Source organism: Taudactylus pleione, unplaced genomic scaffold (assembly GCF_031769625.1).
Source record: "Taudactylus pleione unplaced genomic scaffold, aTauple2 ptg000250l, whole genome shotgun sequence".
In the NCBI taxonomy this organism is placed as follows: domain Eukaryota; kingdom Metazoa; phylum Chordata; class Amphibia; order Anura; family Myobatrachidae; genus Taudactylus; species Taudactylus pleione.
The window spans coordinates 456,651-479,863 of NW_028284652.1; the positions used below are offsets into that span (position 1 = coordinate 456,651).

At 49.4% G+C, this 23,213-nt stretch overlaps 1 protein-coding gene across 1 annotated transcript in view; it reads left to right on the top strand.

Moving 5' to 3' along the window:
• The window catches only part of CDCA5 (cell division cycle associated 5), a 33,324-nt gene extending 10,111 nt beyond the window's left edge, over positions 1 to 23,213 (top strand). Inside the window, exons 6-7 of the mRNA XM_088480009.1 lie at positions 832 to 1,332; positions 22,361 to 23,213. Of these exons, the coding sequence (XP_088336135.1) occupies positions 832 to 1,332; positions 22,361 to 22,441 (582 nt within the window). The 3' untranslated portion in view covers positions 22,442 to 23,213. The remainder of the gene's footprint in view (positions 1 to 831; positions 1,333 to 22,360) is intronic.

Genomic DNA, 23,213 nt, shown 5'->3' on the forward strand with positions numbered 1-23,213 from the left:
AAGTGTGTTGTGATTGGTTAGATACCACATTTCTCCCAAACCATACATCCTAGGTGCTCTTCCCTCACATATAGTATTTTAGCACCCTGCACCTGTCACAACTCATGCAGTTCCTCTATCCTACCTGGGGTGTTGCTCTGGTGCTTCTAGCACACTCAGCTGATGCAACAAACTGCTGAGATTCAGCAGTCGGTGTGCCAGAAGCTCCAGAGCAGAGAGACACTCCAGACAGGAAAGAGGAACTGCACGGGTTGGGACAGGTGCTAGAATGAAGACTACACAGCAGACCTGCGTATAGCATTCATATATAGTTTTATGATTTTGGAAGCACCCAGCTACTATATAAATTTACATCCAAAACAGATAAAATATGGTGAGGTCTTTGATCTCTGTTTATGTGCAGTCACACCTGGTGACCAGACTGCTAAGTGCTTGCCTCTGCTGTGTTTAGTGCCAGCTTCATATCCATAATCTATATATGAGCATAGACAAAAGGCTATGTTGACCCATCCTGTCCAGGTAATTTCTTTTTCCTGCGTAAAGGCTACCATAAGGGATGTACATTTTAATTCAAATTTACCAGACCCCTACTAAGGTTTCCTGAGTAACATGCTAATGGAAAACCTGACAAAAGGACAGATTCTTCCCTCAATTACATATTTACAAAAAAAGTTAATATATACATTTATCATTTGGACAACAGCTTCCTCACTACAATGTCTTAACATCCCTATAATCTCTACAGAGACTAATTTGAACACTTGTATATAACTACAATATTTAGCGATGTTTAGGTTATTAACAGCCTTTTCATCTCAATTGTCTCTTCAGGTTTCACTAAACTCAGAAAAAGAGAATATAGCACATGAGAAGTCCCAGGTTATCACTAAAGGAGGAACCAACCATTCCTCACCCTCTAAAATAGACATCCTGTCGCCTATTCCGCTGAATGTCCCTCAGTCGCCTACCTTCGATGACAGAGAAAAAGTGATGTCCCAGAAAGTGCGACGTTCCTATAGCCGATTAGAAATGTCAATGAATGGAAGCTCACTTCTATACAGTCCCACCAGAAATAATGATTCATCGGATACTTCTACCCCAAATCTTGTCCCAAAAGCAGGCCGGAAGTCACTTTTTGGGTTTGATAAACTCAGCTCTGAAGAGCCAGAAAAAATGTGGACACTGAAAAAATTGGAAGAGACTGGACCTACAAATAATGAAAGCACAAGTGGGACTACAATAAAAGTCTCTGTGGAAGAGCCGGATCATAATATTCCTGGAGTAACCCTGGTGAAACAGAAGAGGAGGAAACCTAAACTCTTACAGATTACGGTAAGAATACATATTAACAGTTACTTATTAAGAATAATGGGGAACTGGGGATTGCAGCATGCTATCATGTATACGTGGGGTTCTTTGAAAGTGTGGTGTGGTGGGGGCACCTGATGTTTACAATTAAAAAATGTACAGGATAAGTATGCGTATGACTTTTAATATCCATAATTATAACGTGTATGTTTGTTTTGGCTTTTATCTTGTCTAAAGCGGGCCATACACGTGTGATGAAGCAGCCGATGCAACGGATTGGTACGATTTGGCTGCTATATTGCATGATGTCGGAATGAGCGCGCACCCATGGGGTCGTACATCATACCCCCTGATCTGATCGGGATGCGATGTGCGATCCCGTGCAGCGCTATACGGGTGGGGGAGAGGGGAGTCAGCATATCGGGTGGTCAGCCACCCGATCGCACTGTGTGTGGGTACTGCCCGATATGTCGGACGTCGGATCCCCCGTCGCATTGCATGGTGCCATCGTACAGTGTATGGCCAGCTTTACCCTTACAATACACAAGATTCATTAGTTCACACACTATAAGAGCCTTATTTACAGCAGTTTTTCAAACTCAGTTGAGTTTCCGGGTGTATAGGAGGCACACTCCCATAGAAATCCAACTATTGCACAGAATCAGAATGTTTTGTTTGCGGGTGGAAGAGCATTGCAGAGGTTGGGGGTGTGAAGAGGAGGCAGCAGTCATTAGGGGGCTTTAATATTTTCTGGCAAGCTCCTGTCACTACACACTATACCCAGTGTCCCCATAGGACACAAACCTACATTTTCTACTTCAGGGTCCATAGGGTATCCACAGGATACCTTGGGTATAGGTGTGACGTCAGTCGCAGGGCACCAAAGAGTTAAGCTTTCAGCCTCCCAGGATGCACTAGGTCCCCCTCCTATACCCCGCCCCCGGGCCAAGGCACCTCAGTTTAGTTTGGTGCCCGGCCGGAGTCGGGTGCACCTGTTGGAGTGGGGGCTAGAAGAGCCCCTGAAGCTTATTCTTCATGCAGCTGTGGCTGCACATCTGGATGTACAGCATGGACAGTCAGTCCTGACGTCCATGCTGTCTTCCCTACACCCCGCCGGTACCAGAACGCCGGTACTGATCCGGGGATGCTGGTGGGCGTCTGGGGTCACAGCTAGCGGTGACCCCAGATGCTCCGGACCATGGCCGGATTCAAGGGGGACAGAGGTAAGCAGCGGGGTCCCGCGGTGGGTCCCCGCTGATCACATGGTCCTAAGTCCCCAGGCAGGGGGCTCCCTGGGGACTGGCTGCAGCGTGGAGCCAGGCGACCAACCTGCGCTTCCACTACCCCCTGGGACAGCGGACCGCAGCAGAGCGGTAGCGCTGCGGCGTCCCAGGGGTTAAATGCATGCCAGGGGAGCGCGCCTTCCCTGTCTCACAGCCGGCGCCTCCCCCGCTGCACACAGCCCTCTCTGCATGCTGCCGACTGGTCCTGTGGCAGCGCTCCTCCCCCAGGCCAGCCTCCTCTCTGCTCCTCGGCGGCCATCTTCTCCAGAACGCATGGTGAACGCTGCTGGAAGCGCTGGACGGAAGCATCGTGGTCTGGGTCCCCCCGCATACCTCTCCTCCGCTGTGGTCAGGTCTGTGTATGCAGCGCTGTGTCCTACCAGGCCCTGTGTCTGTGTAGTTGAGTGATCAGCGCTGTTAGTGCAGGAATTGTTATTTTTCTGCATTGTATGTGACTGTGCTAGCGCTGCTGCCTGTAATCTTTTCTTCTCTAAACTGTCAGCTTTATTACTGTCCCTGTTCTTTCTGCTAAAGCCCTTGCGGTGCGGTGCTGCAGGGTGGTCTCTCGCCTATTTAATACTTAATTGGTGAGAGAGGTCACATACGTGGTGCCATCATGTCTGAAAGTGATTTTCCCCTCCGGCTACAGTGTACCACGTGCAAAGTACCGTTAGCGGAGGGGGAGGGTAGCGCGGAGGGCCTTTGCCGGCAGTGTTTGTCCATGGCGCGGCCTATTACGGTTACAGCACCGGTACAGGAGCCGCCCTGGGCTTGTTTCGCTCAGGCGTTAACAGCTTTAGTGGGCCAGTTAGCTCCGCAGCCCGCGTTTACTCCGATGGGTTTGTCCCAGCAGTCTGTGGTGTCGTCACCCATGCAGGGGTTCCCACGACAATTGGTGGTACCCCACAGTCTCCCTATTTCCCCGCTCCCGGGTTCTCAGGAGCCAGCGTGGGTTAACTCCCTGACGAGTTCTGTACAGCACTTGTCGGATGTGTTGCAAGGGGAGTCTGTGATGCGGTCTCATAAAAGGCCGGTGGCGTCTCTGTCCGCTCCTTATGAGGATGACGAAGGGACGTCTGATGATGGGGAGATTCTAGATCCTTACGATCAGGAACCTCTCCATACTAAGGACGCTGATGCTAAGTCCAAAGTATATATTCCTGGACTTATTCGGGCGGTCCGCACAGCCTTGGTGATTGAGGACGAAGTTCCCCCAGCGGCTAAATCTAAGTATGCCTTTTTCAAAGATGTGAAGGGCGATGCCACAGTCTTTCCTCTTTCGGGTCAGTTGGTGGACCATTTAGAGGAGGCGTGGAAACAACCTGGCAAAAGATACCAGCCGCAGAGACGCCTGGCGGTGGCTTATCCGTTCGCGGATAATTATTTTGCGAAGTGGGAATCCCCTCCACAGGTGGATTCTCACGTGACCCGTCTTCTCCGTAGTGCCACATTGCCGATGCCATCCATGTCCTCCCTTAAGGATGCTACGGACCGCAAGGTAGAAATCTGCCTGAAGTCCGCTTATTCCCTTGCTGGGGGGGCAGCACGGCCGGCTATGGCCATTTGCTGGGTTGCCAGAGCGATGGAGCGCTGGGCGGATTCATTAGAGGCTTCTTTTGAATCCGACTGTCCGGCCGATCAGGCGGAGTTGATTGGCAATCTCCGTGATTCGGCCACCTACATCAACGAGGCGGCTCTAGACATTAGTACTCTGGTGTCTAGAATTTCTTCAGCAGCGGTAGCTGCTCGTCGCACCTTGTGGCTGCGATCCTGGAAGGCGGACGCAGATTCCAAGAAAGGTCTGGAAGCGTTGCCGTTTACCGGAGAAGTTCTCTTCGGTCCGGATCTGGATAAGATTGTGGCCACGCTGGCGGCAGCCAAATCTGCCTGTCTCCCGTCGGCCGCTGCTCCTTCTGGTTCGGGACCATCGTCCTTTCGGTCATCTAGGGCCCAGGGCAGGCCCAAACCACAGTCGTTTCCTCGACAGGCTGGCCCTAAGAAATCGGTCAAGCCCCGGAAGCAGGCATGGAGTACCAGACGTCCGGCCCCCAAGCCAGATGGCAAGCCTGCGGCCTGACGGTCCGGGCCTCCCTTTGGGGGATCCCAGGGTGGGAGGCCGCCTGCTACAGTTCGCCCAGTGTTGGTCGACCACTACGACAGACACTTGGGTTCTGGAGGTGGTTTCCCACGGATACGCCCTCTCCTTCCGGCACAGACCCCCGGCTCGCTTCTTCACCACGGGTCTCCCATCAGACCGGAACAAGGCTACGGAGCTGCGGAAGGTATTGCACACTATGCTCCAGGCTGGAGTTATAGTGGCGGTTCCATTCTCCCAGAGGGGCCAGGGTTTCTATTCAAATCTATTTTTGGTACAGAAACCCAATGGGTCATATCGTCCGATTCTCAACCTCAAAGCACTCAACAAGTCTTTGCGGGTCCCGAAGTTTTGGATGGAGACCCTACGGTCCATCATTCTGGCGCTGGAACCTGGGGACTACTTGGTGTCATTGGACATACAGGACGCTTACCTGCATGTCCCTATTCTTTGGCGCCATCAACAGTTCCTCAGGTTTGCAATCAGCAGCGACCACTTCCAGTTTCGGGCGTTACCTTTTGGCCTGGCAACAGCACCACGTGTTTTCACCAAGGTGATGGCGGTCATGGCGGCTTCTCTGCGGCTGCAGGGAGTCCGCATGTTGCCGTATTTGGACGACCTGTTATTGGTGGCAGGATCTCCAGAGCTCCTGTTACGCCACTTGGACCTGACCATTGCACTGCTGCAACGGCACGGCTGGCTAATCAACTGGCAGAAGTCCACTCTAATCCCGTCTCGGAGGATTCTGCATCTTGGAGCCTTATTGGACTCGGGACAGCAAAGGATCTTCGTGACGGAGGACAAGATCTCTGCTTTACAGTCAAGGGTGCGCAGTTGTCTGCACAGCCGCCGGGTGTCCTTACACTCGGCGATGAGGTTACTGGGCTCCATGGTGTCGGTGTTCGACATGGTGGAATACGCCCAGTTTCACTCCAGACCTCTGCAGCACCTGATCCTGTCCAAGTGGAACGGGCTGACTCAGTCTCTGAAGTCCCAGACGATTGTGCTCACCCAGGAGGTTCGCCTGTCCCTTACGTGGTGGTTACAGACGACCCACCTCAACAAGGGACGTCCGTTCTGGGTTCCAAATTGGGTCCTGTTGACAACGGACGCCAGTCTTCGGGGCTGGGGAGCAGTTTCGGGTCCACACTTGTTCCAGGGCAGGTGGACGCCGACAGAAGCGGAGCTTCCAATAAATATCTTGGAACTCCGTGCGGTCTTCAATGCTCTCCAGCAGGCACAGCGGTTTCTCCAGGGTCGCCCGGTGCAGGTCCAGTCGGACAACGCTACCACCGTGGCCTACATAAACAGGCAAGGAGGAACTCGCAGTCGGGCGGCTCTCGTAGAGGTCTCTCGGATCCTGGTTTGGGCGGAGCGCAATCTTCCGGCCATATCAGCGGTCTTCATCCCGGGAGTGCTCAATTGGGAGGCGGACTTTCTAAGTCGCCAGGACGTTCATCCGGGGGAATGGTCCCTGCACCCGGACGTTTTTCAACTACTGGTGGACAGGTGGGGTCTTCCAGAAATCGACCTCATGGCGTCCCGGCACAACAACAAGTTGCCGGTGTACGGGTCTCGCACAAGAGACGAAGGGGCGTCTCTGGTGGATGCTCTGTCCGTCCGGTGGACGTTCCGGTTCGCATACCTGTTCCCTCCGGTCTCCCTTCTTCCACGGGTAATCCGGAAATTCAAACAGGAAGGAGGGACGCTCCTGTTGATAGCTCCCGCGTGGCCCAGACGGCACTGGTTCTCAGACCTTCAGGGTCTGTCCGTGGACATTCCTCTGCGGTTGCCGCTACGACCGGACCTTCTGTCTCAGGGTCCTTGCCTTCACCCGGACCTGACTCGGCTGTCTTTGACGGCGTGGCTGTTGAGACGGCCATGCTGAGGTCCCGGGGGTTTTCCAGCTCTGTGGTGCGTACCATGTTACGAGCTCGGAAACCGTCTTCCGCGAGGATATACCATCGCGTGTGGCATACGTTCTTCCAGTGGTGTCGACCGAGAGGTTATGCACCGCGGGAGTTTCGTCTGTCTCGGATTCTCGCCTTCCTGCAAGCGGGACTAGATCATGGGCTTCGCCTTGCTTCTTTGAAGGTACAGGTTTCGGCCCTATCTGTCTGGTTTCACCGTAGGATTGCTACAATCCCGGATGTGCGCACCTTTATGCAGGGTGTTCTCCGCATTCAGCCGCCCTTTGTTCCACCTGTGGCGCCTTGGGATTTGGCTGTGGTCCTGAGGGCTCTCCAAGGACCGCCGTTTGAACCACTGGGCTCAGTGGATCTTAAATGGCTAACAGCTAAGACTGTTTTCCTTCTGGCCATTGCTTCGGCCAGACGTGTTTCTGAGTTAGGGGCTCTTTCTTGTAGACCCCCTTTCTTGGTTTTTTATGGGAACAGGGCAGTGCTCCGCACTCGGCCCGAGTTTCTTCCCAAAGTTATTTCCCAGTTTCATATTAACGAGGAAATAGTTGTTCCGGCCTTTAACTCACCGGGTCTTTCCGTGGGTGAGGCCTCTTTGGATGTTGTGCGGGCCTTAAGGACTTATGTTGACCGCACTTCTTCGTTTAGGAAGTCGGACGCTTTGTTTGTCCTCTTTGGCTTCCGTAAAAAGGGTTGGCCTGCTTCAAAGCAAACTTTGGCAGCCTGGATCCGTATGGCTATTTCTGAAGCTTATCTTCATGAAGGCCTACCGGTCCCTCCTTCTCTGAAGGCTCATTCCACTAGGTCTGTGGGTCCTTCGTGGGCAGCTCGACGTGGTGCCTCGGCAGTTCAGATCTGCAAGGCTGCTACGTGGTCTTCTGTCCATACCTTCGTGAGGTATTACAGGTTTGACACCTTCGCCTCTCAGGATGCTTCCTTCGGGCGGCGGATTCTCCTTTCTGCACAGGAGCGTCCCCACCCTTAAAGGATACTGCTTTGGGACATCCCCAAGGTATCCTGTGGATACCCTATGGACCCTGAAGTAGAAAATATGAGATATGGTAAGAACTTACCCTTGTTATCTCTATTTCTACGAAGTCCATAGGGTTCCACAGGACTCCCGCCCTGTCGCACCTGTGCTGCAGATGGGCTTTGCTCTGGTCACCGGTTTTCCGTCTCCCTCTGGTGAGAATGTGATTCTTGTATGTGTCCAGATCTTTGTTCTCTCTCTTCCTTCTCCTCCTCCGGCCTATGGCTTGGTAACTAACTGAGGTGCCTTGGCCCGGGGGCGGGGTATAGGAGGGGGACCTAGTGCATCCTGGGAGGCTGAAAGCTTAACTCTTTGGTGCCCTGCGACTGACGTCACACCTATACCCAAGGTATCCTGTGGAACCCTATGGACTTCGTAGAAATAGAGATAACAAGGGTAAGTTCTTACCATATCTCATATTTTTGTGACACAGACTACCACTTACCTTACACCAGGGCTCTACAAATTTTTCTAAACTCTAGGAGCCAGACCATTGTCCCATACGAAAATATAGGAAAACCTCCACACACCACTACACATACAATGCATCCGGAAAGTATTCACAGCGCTTCACTTTATCCACATTTTGTTATGTTACAGCCTTATTCCAAAATGGATTCAATTAATTTTTGTCCTCAAAATTCTACACGCAATACCCCATAATGACCACGGGTAAAACGTTTTTTTGAGATTTTTGCAAATTTAATTTAAAAAAAACTAGAAATCACATGTACATAGTGCCATGAAGCTCAAAATTGAGCTCAGGTGCATCTGGTTTCCACTGATCATCCTTGAGATGTTCCTACAGCTTAATTGGAGTCCACCTGTGGTAAATTCAGTTGATTGGACATGATTTTGAAAGGCATACACCTGTCTATACAAGGTCCCACACTTGACAGTGCATGTCAGAGCACAAACAAGCATGAAGTCCAAGGAATTGTCTGTAGACCTCCGAGACAGGATTGTCTCGAGGCACAAATCTGGGGATGGGTACAGAAAAATATCTGCTGCTTTGAAGGTCCCAAGTGGCCTCCATCATCTGTAAATGGTAGACGTTCCGAACCACCAGGACTCTTTCTAGAGTTGGCCGGCCATCTAAACTGAACGATCGTGGGAAAGGGCCCTAGTCAGGGAGGTGACCAAGAACCCGATGGTCACTTTGTCAGAGCTTACAGCATTACTCTGTGGAGAGAGGAGAACCTTCCAGAAGGAAAGCCATCTCTGCAGCAATCCACCAATCAGGCCTGTATGGTAGGGTGGCCAGATGGAAGCCACTCCTTGGTAAATAGCACTTGGCAGCCCACCTGGAGTTTGCCAAAATGCACCTGAAGGACTATCTGACCATGAGAAACAAAATTCTCTGGTCTGATGAGACAAACATTGAACTGTTTGGCGTGAATGCCAGGCGTTATGTCTGGCGGAAACCAGGCACCGCTCATCACCATGCCAATACCATCCCTACAGTGAAGCATGGTGGTGGCAGCATCATGCTGTGGGGATGTTTTTCAGCGGCAGGAACTGGGAGATTAGTCAGGATAGAGGGAAACTTGATGCAGCAATGTACGGAAACATCCTGGATGAAAACCTGCTCCAGAGTGCTCTTGACCTCAGACTGGGACGACGGTTCATCTTTCAGCAGGACAACGACCCTAAGCACACAACCAAGATATCAAAGGAGTGGCTTCAGGACAACTCTGTGAATGTCCTTGAGTGGCCCAGACTTGAATCCAATTGAACATCTCTGGAGAGATCTGAAAATGGCTGTGCACCGACGCTTCCCATCCAACCTGATGGAGCTTGAGAGGTGCTGCAAAGAGGAATGGGCGAAACTGCCCAAAGATAGGTTTACCAGGCTTGTGGCATCATATTCAAAAAGACTTGAGGCTGTAATTGCTGCCAAAGGTGCATCAACAAAGTATTGAGCAAAGGTTGTGAATACTTATGTACATGTGATTATTTATTTTATTTTTTATAAACTAAATTTGCAAAAATCTCAAACTTTTTCCAAAATGGGGGGTTGTGTGTAGAATTTTTGAGGACAAAAATGAATTTATTCCATTTTGGAATAAGGCTGTAACATAATAAAATGTGGAAAAAGTGAAGCGCTGTAAATACTTTCCGGATGCACTGTACTCTTTCAATGCGCCCTGACTTCCCACATGCCATCAGATCCTGCCATATGCAAGTCTCTGCGGCCCAATTCAGTATGCCACACTGCAGGGTCCCCCCATTCATGGTATGCCGTACACTGCAGGGTCCCCCCATTCATGGTATGCCATGAACAATGCAGGGGACCCCCATTCATGGTATGCCGTGAACAATGCAGGGGACCCCCATTCATGATATGCTGTGAACACTGCAGGGGACCCCCATTCATGGTATGCTGTGAACACTGCAGGGGACCCCCATTCATGGTATGCTGTGAACACTGCAGGGGACCCCCATTCATGGTATGCTGTGAACACTGCAGGGGACTCCCATTCTTGGTATGCTGTGAACACTGCAGGGGACCCCCATTCATGGTATGCCGCACACTGTAGGGGACCACCCCATTCATGGTATGCCGCGAACACCGCAGGGCACCCACCATTCATGGTATGCCACACACTGCTGAACCCCAATTAATAATTTATGGGAGGAGGTCTTCAAAATTAAGCCAAGTATCAATCACTAACGTGCTGCACTGGAAGGAAGAGCCCATTTATATTAAATAGTATGAAGAGGTCCACTTCTCCATGGCTGAAACCTATTTTGAGCGATGACTAGGATTGTCAGATCATCCCTTTAATAAGGGACACATGAATTACATTTCTGTGACTGATTAAAACCAGGTGTCATTTCATGCCTAATCATCACAGCTTCCAACCCGACTGTCTCAGATTTTCATGAAATGTGGCAGGATGATAGACTCCATAAAGTAACTTTCATATGTAAAATTTTAGCCCTCAGTGATACACAGTGCTCATGCAACAGGGTTGCAGCATGACAAAAAATGTCAAATTTCTACATCAGGGTCTATAGGGTATCCACAGGATACCTTGGGGTATACGTGATGACGTCAGGCATCGGGCACCATTGAGTTAAGTTTTCAGCCTCCCAGGATGCACTAGGGTCCCCCTACTATACCCCGCCCCCGAGCCAAGGCATCTCAGTTTCGTTTGGTGCCCGGCTGGAGTCGGATGCACCTGTTAGAGGGGGGCTAAGAATAGCCCCTGAAGTTTCTTCATCTGGAAGTACAGCATGGACCGTCAGTGCTGACGTCCATGCTGTCTACCCTACACCCCCGCCGGTACCGATCCGGGGATGCTGGTAAGCATCTGGGGTCACAGCTAGCGGTGACCCCAGATGTTTGGGACCATGGCCGGATCCAAGGGGGCAGCAGGTAAGCAGCGGGGTCCCGCGGTGGGACCCTGCTGAAACATGGTCCAGAGTCCCTAGGCAGGGGGCTCCCTGGGGACTGGCTGCAGCGTGGAGCCAGGTACCTAACCTGCGCTTCCACTACCCCCCTGGGACAGCGGACCGCATCTGAGCGGTAGCGCCGCGGCGTCCCAGGGGTTAATTGCATGCCAGGGGAGCGCGCCTCCCCCGCTGCACCCAGCTCTCTGCACTGTGCTGACTGGCCCTGTGGGAGCGCTCCTCGCCCAGGCCGGCCTCCTCTATGCTCCTCGGTGGCCATCTTTACAAGCGCATGGTGAACGCTGCTGGAAGCTTGGAAGCGGTGGCATGCCGGGGTCTGGGTCCCCCGGCATACCTCTCCTCCGTATGGTTCAGGTTTGTGTATGCAACGCTGTGTCCTACCAGGCTCTGTGTCTGTGTAGTTGATTATCAGCGCTGTTAGTGCAGGAATTGATTTTCTTTGCACTGTATGTGACTTCTGCTAGCGCTGCTGCCTGTACTTTCATTTTCTGCTGTCAGCCTTTTCACTGTCCCTGATCTTTTTCTGCTAAAGCCCTTGCGGTGCGGTGATTGCAGGTTGGTCTCACACTATACTACGAGTATCAGTGAGAGGGGTCACATACTTACCATCATGTCTGAGAGTGACTTTCCTCTCCAGCTTTTGTGTACTACGTGCAAGGTACCTATAGCGGAGGGGGAAGGTAGTGCGGAGGGGCTATGTCGGCAGTGTTATTGGCGCGGCCAATTACTGTCACGGCCCCGGTACAGGAGCCGCCCTGGGCTTGTTTCGCCAAAGCGCTTACAACCCTCGTGGGCCAGTTAGCTCCGCAGCCTGCGTTCTCACAGATGGGTTTGTCCCAGCAGTCGGTGGTGTCGTCACCCATGCAGGGTTTCCCGAGACAATTGATGGTACCACACAGTCTCCCTATTTCCTCTCCCCAAGTCTCTCAGGAGTGTTTGTTACAAGGGGAGTCTGTTTTGAGGCCGCATAAGCGGTCGGTGGCGTCTCTGTCCGCTCCTTATGAGGATGACGACGTGACTTCTGATGATGGGGAGATTCTGGATCTTTCGGACCAGGAACCTCTCCGTACTAAAGAGTCGGACGCTAGGTCCAAGGTTTATATTCCTGGATTTATTCGGGCAGTCCGCACAGCTTTAGTGATTGAGGATGAAAATCCTCCGGTGTCAAAATCTAAATATGCCTTTTTTAAGGATATTAAGGGTGACGCCACAGTGTTTCCTCTTTCGGGTCATTTAGTAGACCATTTAGAGGAGGCGTGGAAACATCCAGGCAAACGGTATCAGCCTCAGAGGCGTTTTGCGGTGGCTTATCAGTTTGCGGATAATTATTTTTCTAAGTGGGAATCCCCTCCACAGGTGGATTCCCATGTGACACGCCTAGTCCGCAGTGCCACATTGCCCATGCCCTTCATGTCTTCCTTGAAGGGTGCTACGGAGCGTAAGGTAGAGATTTGCCTAAAGTCTGTTTATTCCCTTGCGGGGGGGGGGGGGCAGCTACGCTGGCTATGGCCATTTGTTGGGTAGCCAGAGCTATGGAGCGCTGGGCGGATAATTTGGAGGAGTCTTTCGATTCCAACTGTTCGGCTGAACAGACCGAGTTGATAGGCAATCTCCGGGACTCGGCCACTTATATCAATGAGGCGGCCTTGGATATCAGTACCCTGGCGTCTCGGATTTCTTCGGCGGCTGTCACTGCTCGTCGCACCTTATGGTTGCGATCTTGGAAGGCGGACGCTGATTCCAAGAAGGGCTTGGAAGTTTTGCCTTTCAATGGAGAAGTCCTCTTTGGTCTGGATCTGGACAAAATCGTAGCCACGCTGGCAGCAGCCAAATCGGCATGTCTTCCGTCTGCTGCGGTTCCTTCCGGTTCAGGTACGTCGTCCTTTCTGCCTTACAGGGCCCAGGGTAGGCCTAATATGCAGTCTTTTCCCAGACAGGCTGGCCCCAAAAAATCGGCCAAGCCCCGGAAACAGGCCTGGAGTACCAGACGTCCGGCCCCTAAGCCCGATGACAAGCCTGCGGCCTGGCGGTCCGGGCCTCCCTTTGGGGGATCCCAAAGTGGGAGGCCGCCTGCTGCAGTTCGCCCAGTGTTGGTCGGTTACCTCGACAGACACTTGGGTTCTCGAGGTGGTTTCTCACGGGTACGCCCTCTCCTTTCAGTACAGGCCCCCGTCTCGATTCTTCACCAAGGGTTTTCCATCAGACCAGAACAAAGCCGTGGAACTGCGGAAGAATTTGCACACTGTGCTCCAGGCTGGAGTTATAGTGCCTGTTCCATTCTCCCAGAGGGGCCATGGTTTCTATTACAATCTGTTTTTGGTGCAGAAACCCAATGGGTCGTATCGTCCGATCCTCAACCTCAAAGCACTCAACAAGTCTTTGCGGGTGCCGAGGTTTCGGATGGAGACCCTACGGTCCATCATTCTGGCGCTGGTACCTGGGGATTACATGGTGTCGTTGGACATACAGGACGCTTACCTGCATGTCCCTATTCTTTTATGCCATCAACAGTTCCTCAGGTTTGCAATCCACAACAAACACTTTCAGTTCCGGGCGTTACCCTTTGGGCTGGCGACAGCACCACGTGTATTCACCAAGGTGATGGCGGTCATGGCGGCTTCCCTGCGGCTGCAGGGAGTCCGCATGTTACCGTACTTGGACGACCTTCTGTTAGTGGCAGGATCTCCAGAGCTCCTTCTACGCCACTTGGACGTGACCATTGCGATACTGCAACGGCACGGCTGGTTGATAAACTGGCAGAAGTCCACCCTGATCCCGTCTCAGAGGATTCTGCACCTCGAAGCCTTATTGGACTCAGGACAGCAAAGGATCTTTGTGACGGGGGAAAAGATCTCTGCCTTGCAGTTGAGGGTGCGCAGTTGTCTACAGAGCCGCCGGGTGTCTCTGCACTCGGCGATGAGGTTACTGGGCTCCATGGTGTCGGTATTCGACATGGTGGAATATGCCCAGTTTCACTCCAGACCTCTGCAGCAGTTGATCCTGTCCAAATGGAATGGACTGCCTCAGAGTCTAAAATCCCAGACGATGGTGCTCACTCCGGAGGTTCGCCTGTCCCTAGCCTGGTGGTTGCAGACGACCCATCTCAATAGGGGTCGTCCATTCTGGGTGGCGAATTGGGTCCGGTTGACAACGGATGCCAGTCTGCGAGGCTGGGGAGCAGTCACGGGTCCACGCTTGTTCCAGGGCAGGTGGACTCTGGCAGAAACAGAGCTTCCAATAAACATCTTGGAGCTCTGTGCGGTATTCAATGCTCTCCAGCAGGCACATCGGGTTCTTCAAGGTCACCCAGTACAGGTCCAGTCGGACAACGCTACCACCGTGGCCTACATAAATCGGCAAGGAGGAACCCGAAGTCGGGCGGCTCTCGTAGAGGTGTCCCGAATCCTGGTTTGGGCGGAGCGCAATCTCCCGGCCATATCAGCAGTCTTCATCCCGGGAGTCCTAAACTGGGAGGTGGACTTTCTCAGTCGCCAGGACGTTCATCCGGGGGAATGGTCTCTGCGCCAGGACGTTTTTCAACTTCTGGTGGACAGGTGGGGTCTTCCAGAGATCGACCTCATGGCGTCACTGCACAACAACAAGTTGCCGGTGTACGGGTCTCGCACAAGAGATGAAAAGGCGTCTCTGGTGGATGCCCTGTCCGTCCGGTGGACGTTCCGGTTTGCTTATCTGTTTCCTCCGTTTTCCCTTCTTCCACGGGTAATCCGGAAATTCAAACAGGAAGGAGGGACGCTCCTGTTGATAGCTCCCGCGTGGCCCCGGAGGCACTGGTTCTCAGACCTCCAGGGACTGTCCGTGGACATTCCTCTGCGGTTGCCGTTACGTCCGGACCTCCTGTCACAGGGTCCTTGTCTTCACCCGGACCTGACTCTGCTGTCTTTGACGGCGTGGCATTTGAGACGGCCATGTTAAGGTCCAGGGGGTTTTCCAGCTCTGTAGTGCAAACCATGCTAAGGGCTCGGAAACCATCCTCTGCAAGGATATGCCATCGTGTGTGGCATACGTTCTTCCAGTGGTGTCGGCCGAGAGGTTATGCTCCTCGGGAGTATTAGCTTTCCTACAGGCGGGACTGGACCATGGGCTTTGCCTTGCGTCTCTGAAGGTGCAGGCGTCTGCCCTGTTCGTCTGGTTCCATCGTAGGATTGCTGCAATCCCTGATGTGCTCACCTTTATGCAAGGTGTTCTCAGAATTCAGCCACCTTTTGTTCCACCGGTGGTGCCTTGGGATTTAGCTGTGGTCCTGAGGGCTCTCCAGGGACCGCCGTTTGAACCATTGGGCTCAGTGGACCTCAAATGGCTGACAGCTAAAACTATTTTCCTTCTGGCCATTGCTTCGGCCAGACGTGTTTCTGACTTAGGGGCTCTCTCCTGTAGACCCCCTTTTCTGATTTTTCATAGGAACAGGGCGGTGCTGCGCACTTGTCCTGGTTTCCTACCTAAAGTTGTTTTCACATCAACGAGGAAATCGTTGTGCCGGCTTTTAACTCACCTGATCTTTCAGTGGGTGAGGCCACTTTGGATGTTGTGCGGGCCTTAAGGATTTATGTTGACCGCACTTCTTCGTTTAGGAAGTCGGACGCCTTGTTTGTCCTCTATGGCTTCCGTAAAAAGGGTTGGCCTGCTTCAAAGCAGACTTTGGCAGGCTGGATTCGTATGGCCATTTCAGAAGCTTATCTTCATGAAGGCCTTCCGGTTCCTTCCTCTGTGAGGGCTCATTCCACTAGGTCTGTGGGTCCTTCGTGGGCTGCTTGACGTGGTGCCTCTGCAGTCCAGATCTGCAAGGCTGCCACATGGTCCTCGGTCCATACCTTTGTGAGGTATTACGCGTTTGACACCTTTACCTCTCAGGATGCTTCCTTCGGGCGGCGGATTCTCCTTTCAGCACAGGAGCGTCACCACCCTTGAAGGATACTGCTTTGGGACATCCCCAAGGTATCCTGTGGATACCCTATGGACCCTGATGTAGAAAATATGAGATATGGTAAGAACTTACCTTTGTTATCTCTATTTCTACGAAGTCCATAGGGTTCCACAGGACTCCCGCCCTGTCGAACCTGTGCTGCAGATGGGCTTTACTCTGGTCACTAGTTTTTCCGCCTCCCTCTGGTGAGAATGTGATTCTTGTGTGTGTCCAGATCTTTGTTCTCTCTTCCTTCTCCTCCTCCGGCCTATGGCTTGGTACGTAACTGAGATGCCTTGGCTCGGGGGCGGGGTATAGGAGGGGGACCCTAGTGCATCCTGGGAGGCTGAAAAGCTTAACTCTATGGTGCCCAATGCTTGACGTCATCACCTATACCCCAAGGTATCCTGTGGAACCCTATGGACTCGTAGAAATAGAGATAACAACGGTAAGTTCTTACCATATCTCATATTTTATGCTTGCAAGGTCAACTAAAACCAATCATAATTGTGCTTCTAATTGCAGTAGAACGTTCATGCATGGTCTTGTTTTGAAGCTAAGGGACCATAGGTTTCATAAAAAATAGTTCTATATTTAAATATTGACTTATACATTTCAAGGTCACATGATGTGATATTGGACCTTGTTATACACTTAAATACAATCTCTCGTTTCATTTTGGGAACAGGCGTAAAAACAGCATTTGAACAATTGCGTTAACCATGCAGCTGGCAAGTTCAGACTTGTCTTGTAGTAGCATTCCTGCTAGGCGGTTTTGAATAGGGAGCGTGGCATTAGAAGCGCATCATTTTGGTCCGCCACCAAGATTACCGGAAATGGCGGGGCCATGATGACGCGTGGCTTTCCTGCTTTTCCGGGGGGCCGGGAGTGCCACTCAATATTCGGAGGCTCCCATCTGTTCCCGGGAGAGTAGGTAAGTATGATGCAAGGGACTAAAGCTGGCCACACATCTAAAGATTAGTGTTCTCCCCAGGCTGTTTTCTGCGGGCACATCGCCCGGCAGAAACAGCCTGCCGCCCTGCACTTTTCCCCGCTGACCCCCGCTGTGGAACACTGGCCTCTGAAGTGAACAGAGGCTAAAGAAGCCTCCGATCACTTCAGAGGCCAGCGTTCCCAATGATGCACTGCGCGGGTGACGTCATGATGTCACCCGCGACGTGAAGAGCCTGCCCCGTACGCCTGCTGGATCTAGTTAGAACCAGTCAGCGCGCGGCAGCGACGAGCGGGAGACCGGCCAGCAAGTAAAGATAAGTGCTGGGGCCGGGACCAGGACCAGCCTGGGGGCACTGCACAAAGGGGCCAGCCTGGGGGCACTGCACAAAGGGGCCAGCCTGGGGGCACTGCACAAGGGACACTTTAAACCTGGGGGCACTGCATAAGGGGCCAGCCTGGAGGCACTGCATAAGGGACACTTTAAACCTGGGGGCACTGCATAAGGGGCCAGCCTGGGGGCACTGCATAAGGGACACTTTAAACCTGGGGGCACTGCATAAGGGGCCAGCCTGGGGGCACTACATAAGGGATTAGTCTGCGGCACTACTTAGGGGCACTACTTCAGCCGGGGGCACTGCATAAGGTCAAAGCTAAACTACAGGGAGCAATGCATAAAGGGGAAAACTACAGGGGGCTCTGTATAAAGGGCACAAATACAGGGGGCACTGCATAATGGGCACTTTTGACTGAGAGCCAGTGGGGGAGCAGCCTGAGGCATGTCGGGCTGGATTGGTCTGGGAGATGCCCCTTTTCCCGGCACGCGCATAATTGCGAAGGCCCCCACCCGGCTACTTTTGGATGCCACCCGGCTGGAAAAAATTTCTGGGGAGAACGCTGGATTATCTGTCCGACCAGCCAACTAGTTGATTGGTTGGAATGAAAATCTGGTAAGGTATGAAAGCAAATGACAATCAGCAATTTGCTCCCAAATGCCGGAAAATGGACAAAATCTGCTGTTTGAACAAATTGTTTAGATCAAACATTTAACAAACTTGTCTGATGTCATTTTCATCTGTTTTCTGGCATTTAGGAGCAAATTGCTGATCATCATTTACTCCCATTCCTTACCAGATTTTCATTCCAACCAATCAACTAGTTGGATGGTTGGATGAAAGTTGGTCTAGTGTGTGGCCGGCTTAAGACAGTTTATCTCAGAGTTTCCCAAACACAGTCCTCAGGGCATCTTAACAGTCCAGGTTTTAAGGATATCCATGCTTGACCACAGGTGACTTAATTAGTACCTCAGTCAGTTTGATTTAATCACCTGTGCTCAATCATGGATCTCTCTAAAACCTGAACTGTTGGGGTGCCTTTGGGAACCTCTGGTTTATCTAATACCTTTTAAACCAGAGCAAAAACCTGGGTTTTTGCTGGGTCTACCCGGGTCGCAGCTCAGTGTAAAAGGGTCCCTGAAAAAATAACCCAGGTCAAGTGACCCAGCAATCCAACCCAGGTAGTTACCAGGATGGACTCGGGACCAGGGCTGGCCTGGGAGTAACCCAGATCGAAGGTGCAGTGTAAATGGGTCTGACCAGGGTTGGAACCATGTCCAAAAACCCAGGTCGGACCTGGGTTTTTGGTGGAAAAGAGATATAATACAGTTTATCAGTGAATAGTGGTCGTTTGATCAAGAATAAGAAGTACATTAGGACTCGCTGCTGCAACCCATTTGATTTTAAAGGACACAGCAGCAGTAGAAAACAATTAAGGATGGTGCTACCATGGAAGATTAAAATACAGCCACATGTCAATAGTGATCAAATGATTTGTGATAACTGTAGGAAACAAATTAAAAGGGATTCTTTAACTGCTGAGGAAGAACCAAGCACATCAATTGATGAGGAAAGTGGCACAGAAGTGGCAACAGGGGTCAGTGAATCATTGCTTGACTATTTAAATATATATTTTGTGTGTGTGTGATGACCCCTGTAAGTTAGTAGTCAGAAACCACAATTACTTTAGTTTTTTTTACAGTTACCCCTCATAGAGTAATGTGCATGTTGTGAATTTGAAATTTTTATCAGGTCCCCACCAGAGATATTGAGGTCAATTTAGGTGAAAAATAATGTTAAAGTGCTCTAATAAAAAAAAAAAAAGTAGACAAGACAGATAAATCAAAATTTGTTTGGTAAATCTTTGAGTATATAGCTATTCCCCCAAAAATTACAGCTCTGAAATCTTATTCCTTCCCACTGAAATACAATCCAAAATACAGACTTTTTTAAAATAAAATCTGACAATTAACTTTGGGCTTAAATTTCAGTCATAAGGAAGTGAGTTAGGGGATAGTTATATGACAAAAATGTGGCTTGAACTCTGACTACTAACTTACAGGGGACATCTCACACAAGAAATGAAAATTTTAAAAATGGTGAAGCAAACCAAAAAAATAATTTCTTCACCATTTAATATGGATTGACCCAACATGCAGGACTGAATGCAGTCATTAAATGAAAGTTTAAGCAGTGTGGGAGCATCACTTGAAAAGAGTGAAAGAAGAAACGATTGCAAAAGGAAAGCCGTAAATATTGCAAAAGTTATTAAAAAAGCATATATTCAATATTCCTGCTGAGGAACCTGTGCCTGATAATGGTTTTCTACTGCTGCTGTGTCCTTTAATATCAAATGGGTTACAGCACTAAATTTTAATGTACTTTTATCCATTTGTCACGCTCTTGATCAAACTACCACCACCATTCACTGATAAACTGAGGGCCTGATTCACAGATGGAGGGAATTGCACAGAAGCGCACAGCCGCACAGAAGCAGCTGTGCAATTTCCTCCATTTAAAATGCAAAAGCAGAAGGAGGTATCAGACACCACCTTGCTTCATCTGCATGTTCCCAGCTCTGCGATCACCATCGGAATGTCGCGAAAGTAGTGAAGAATGGCATAAAGCAGTATTTTTGGGTGAAAATAAGTAATCTAGTCAAATTTGGGGTACTTGAAAATGGGTGCTAGCATATTTTAATGTTTCTAAAGTGAATTTTTAAAAAATGTCAACGCACCTGCTACATGCACCTGCAATCCCAAACACACCTGATCCATCCTTGCAGACCCTCAAGAAGTCTTTTGCTAGTTTGTATGCTTGCCTCCCCCACCCACACACTTTTCACCTTTTTGCCCCCAAAATGAAAGTACTTTTTTCGGGTGTTCTGGGGTAATTTTTTTGTTCTTTGGGGGGCTGTCCCAAGGGTTCTGAGTCGTTTCCCCACGTTTGCACCCCAAAATAACGATTTTGCACTTTTTTTTCATCTGCAATTCATAGGAGATACTTTTCCACCTATTACAATGCATTGACTTTCCGCTTGGGCTAAATCGTCCTGGAATTGAATATGGAGATACTTTGAAAAGAGACAAAGTCTAAATCGGCGGAAACTTTTCTCCAAACTTTTCGCCTCTAATTGAATCCGGCCCTAGGTGTGCGATGTTTGCAGTAAAAATTAGAGACCATCTCATTCATTTTTCATTAACATGGGTAAAGCGCTCTTCCGTTTCTTGCGCTATCCAATTGAAAAAAAATGGTTGCAGTAATTTTTACTACAAATACCTGCAGGAAATGGAAAAAAAAACAGTAATAATGTTTATTACTGTCCCAAAGAAAGATATTTTAATCTTTAAAAATGCTTGCAAATGGCTGATATGTGCATTTTTTGAAAGAAAAAAAGTGAAAATAATAAAAACCAAACCATTTTTTGTTTAATTACAAACAAAATGCAAAAAAAAGTAACCCTCCATTAGTGGTACCTAAACACCCCAGGGGAGTGCCTAATCCTAAACCCCCCCCCATCCCTGGCTAAGCACACATACTTACCGATGTTCGGGATGCTGTTTGTTTTCTGTTAATATTTCTTTTGCAGGGGCAGCGGGATTCCGGCGTCTGTATTTTGACTGCCTGCATCGCGTCCGCTGACATATCATCTGCATCCTGTATATCTGTAGCACATACCCTTCATTGTAAATAGGTTAAAGAAGCAAACCCCTAAAAATGTAATTTTCATATATGAATCATGACCATAAAGAATGTTGTTCAGGTTAATTTAACTACTGCGGGTCTGGTAACCAGAGCGATATCGTTCAGTGTTGTCCCTCCCCTGCCGGACTCAATGTCATTCCCAACATTGAGCATACACACTGAACGGTATCGTTAACGATATTATTCAGTGATGTCGCCAGCTGCATCCCTGAACTTGCAGGATCTGACAATATCGTCAGATTGGCCTGCAAGTACGGCCGATGACAGATATCGTTAACGATCTGCGGTAGTGCGCATCCTTAATGATGTTTTGCATACACGGAATGATATTGAATGATAACTATATCGTTCATATGGTTCACAATATCGTTCCGTGCGTATGCAGCTTAAGTAAGTGACTTCATGGAATTTACTGCAGATCTTAAAGCTCACTGCTCTGATAACACTGACATTGCCCCTCTTTGAATAACCGAGGCCATTGGTCACTATAAACTGGTTTGATCAGTAAAGGCAACACACACAAGGAATTTTTGCCATCCTGTGCTAAGTATGTTATTCAAAAGGGTTTAAAAGTCAGTTTACAGGGCCTCAGGTGGATTACTTGTAAAGCAGAACAGATCCCAACCTCGCTTAATGCTGGGTACACAAGAGCGTCCGGAGGTTGCAAAAAGGTGTCCTCCCTGATAACACCACAGTTGTCCTGGGTTCTGCCACATTCAGCGGTGTGCTCTGTAGCCCCCCTGAGCAGGGAATGCCCCTTTATGCACCCTGTCCTTCCTTTGAGTCTCATTTAATCATGTTGCATATAATCTCTTGTTTGCATGTGGGTGCATAATTAGGCCTAGCTCACCTTCTGCAAGGGCCGGCTCATAACCCCCCATTATGAGATGTTTGCAGCTGTCGCCATTTGATTGCTTTACACAAAGACTCACAACATTGTACTGCACTTTTGTAAACACATAATGATCTTTATTAAAGCAGCGGTTCTCAAACTTTGTCCTCAGGACCACACACAGTTCCCAGGTCACCCAGCAGGTGCAGTAATTACTCACTGCCACATTTTATAAGATCCACAGGTGGACCTAACGATTTCACTTGTGATTCTGTGAGGATACCTGGAAAACATGCACTGTTTGGGGTCCTGAGGACAGAGTTTGAGAACCTATGGTTAAAAGTAATCTGTGCACACTAAGAGATTAAGGGCCCCAGATACTGGTGCCATAATAAATCACACAATAGACAGCTAATGCACAGAGGTAGTATGTTACCTAGTCTTATGCCTAGTGTTGTACCGTACTGATCTAATACAAGTACACTGCCTAATAAAATAAGGTAACAAATAAATATGCTACTATATGGTTGTTTTTTTAATTTATTTTCTTTTTTCCTTTCCTAGAAATCGGACCTGGATGACTGGGCTGCGACCATGAATGCAGAGTTTGATGAGGCAGAAAAATTTGATCTCCTAGTGGAGTAACCGAGCTGAGAACCACACCACCCCGAATCGCTACTTGTATATAGACTTTGTTGTACTCCTTAGAGAGGTCTTCAGTTGTTCTCACCTTTATTGTGTATGCATTTTACAAAAAAAGTGTCAGGTTGTTTTATATAGAATGTAATCATTCTCTCCTATTTTTGTGTAAAAAAGAATGTTGGAAAGCGATCTTATAACAATAATGTCACATCTACTTGTGAAATGAATTTCATATAGGGTTATTGGAGAAGAGAGGTTATTAAATATGTTTAATGTTTAAGATGTCTTGTTACTGGTCTTATAAACAAAAGAATGAGTGTCAGCTATCCGGGACCTGCACACATGCTTATCAATGAGGATTATGTAAATTGCTTGGGCAAGGAATGATTCCCATTGGCTAGTAAATCAGCACTATGAAATTTACTTTATTATGTAACAGTCTGTCAACTATTCATGTTATCATTTCTCTCCTCTCCTACATTGGGATTGTTTGTTCAGTGTATGAACTATTTCTGTAATTATTCACATTTTACTAAATGTAAGATTACTATATAAGTGGCAGAATGCAGCCTATCTCCTATGCTAACCAGACATTTGCACCGATCACTTAGAAATGGCTGATGGCAAGCAAGAATAGATTGAATTTAGTTGCATGCCAAGTGTAAATATGTGAATCATGAACTGTTATGGGAATGATTACATGTATTTTGTGGATGTTATATTTCATATAAAGCAATTGCTAGCGCCTAATTAATAAAACATTCTAATTAGAACA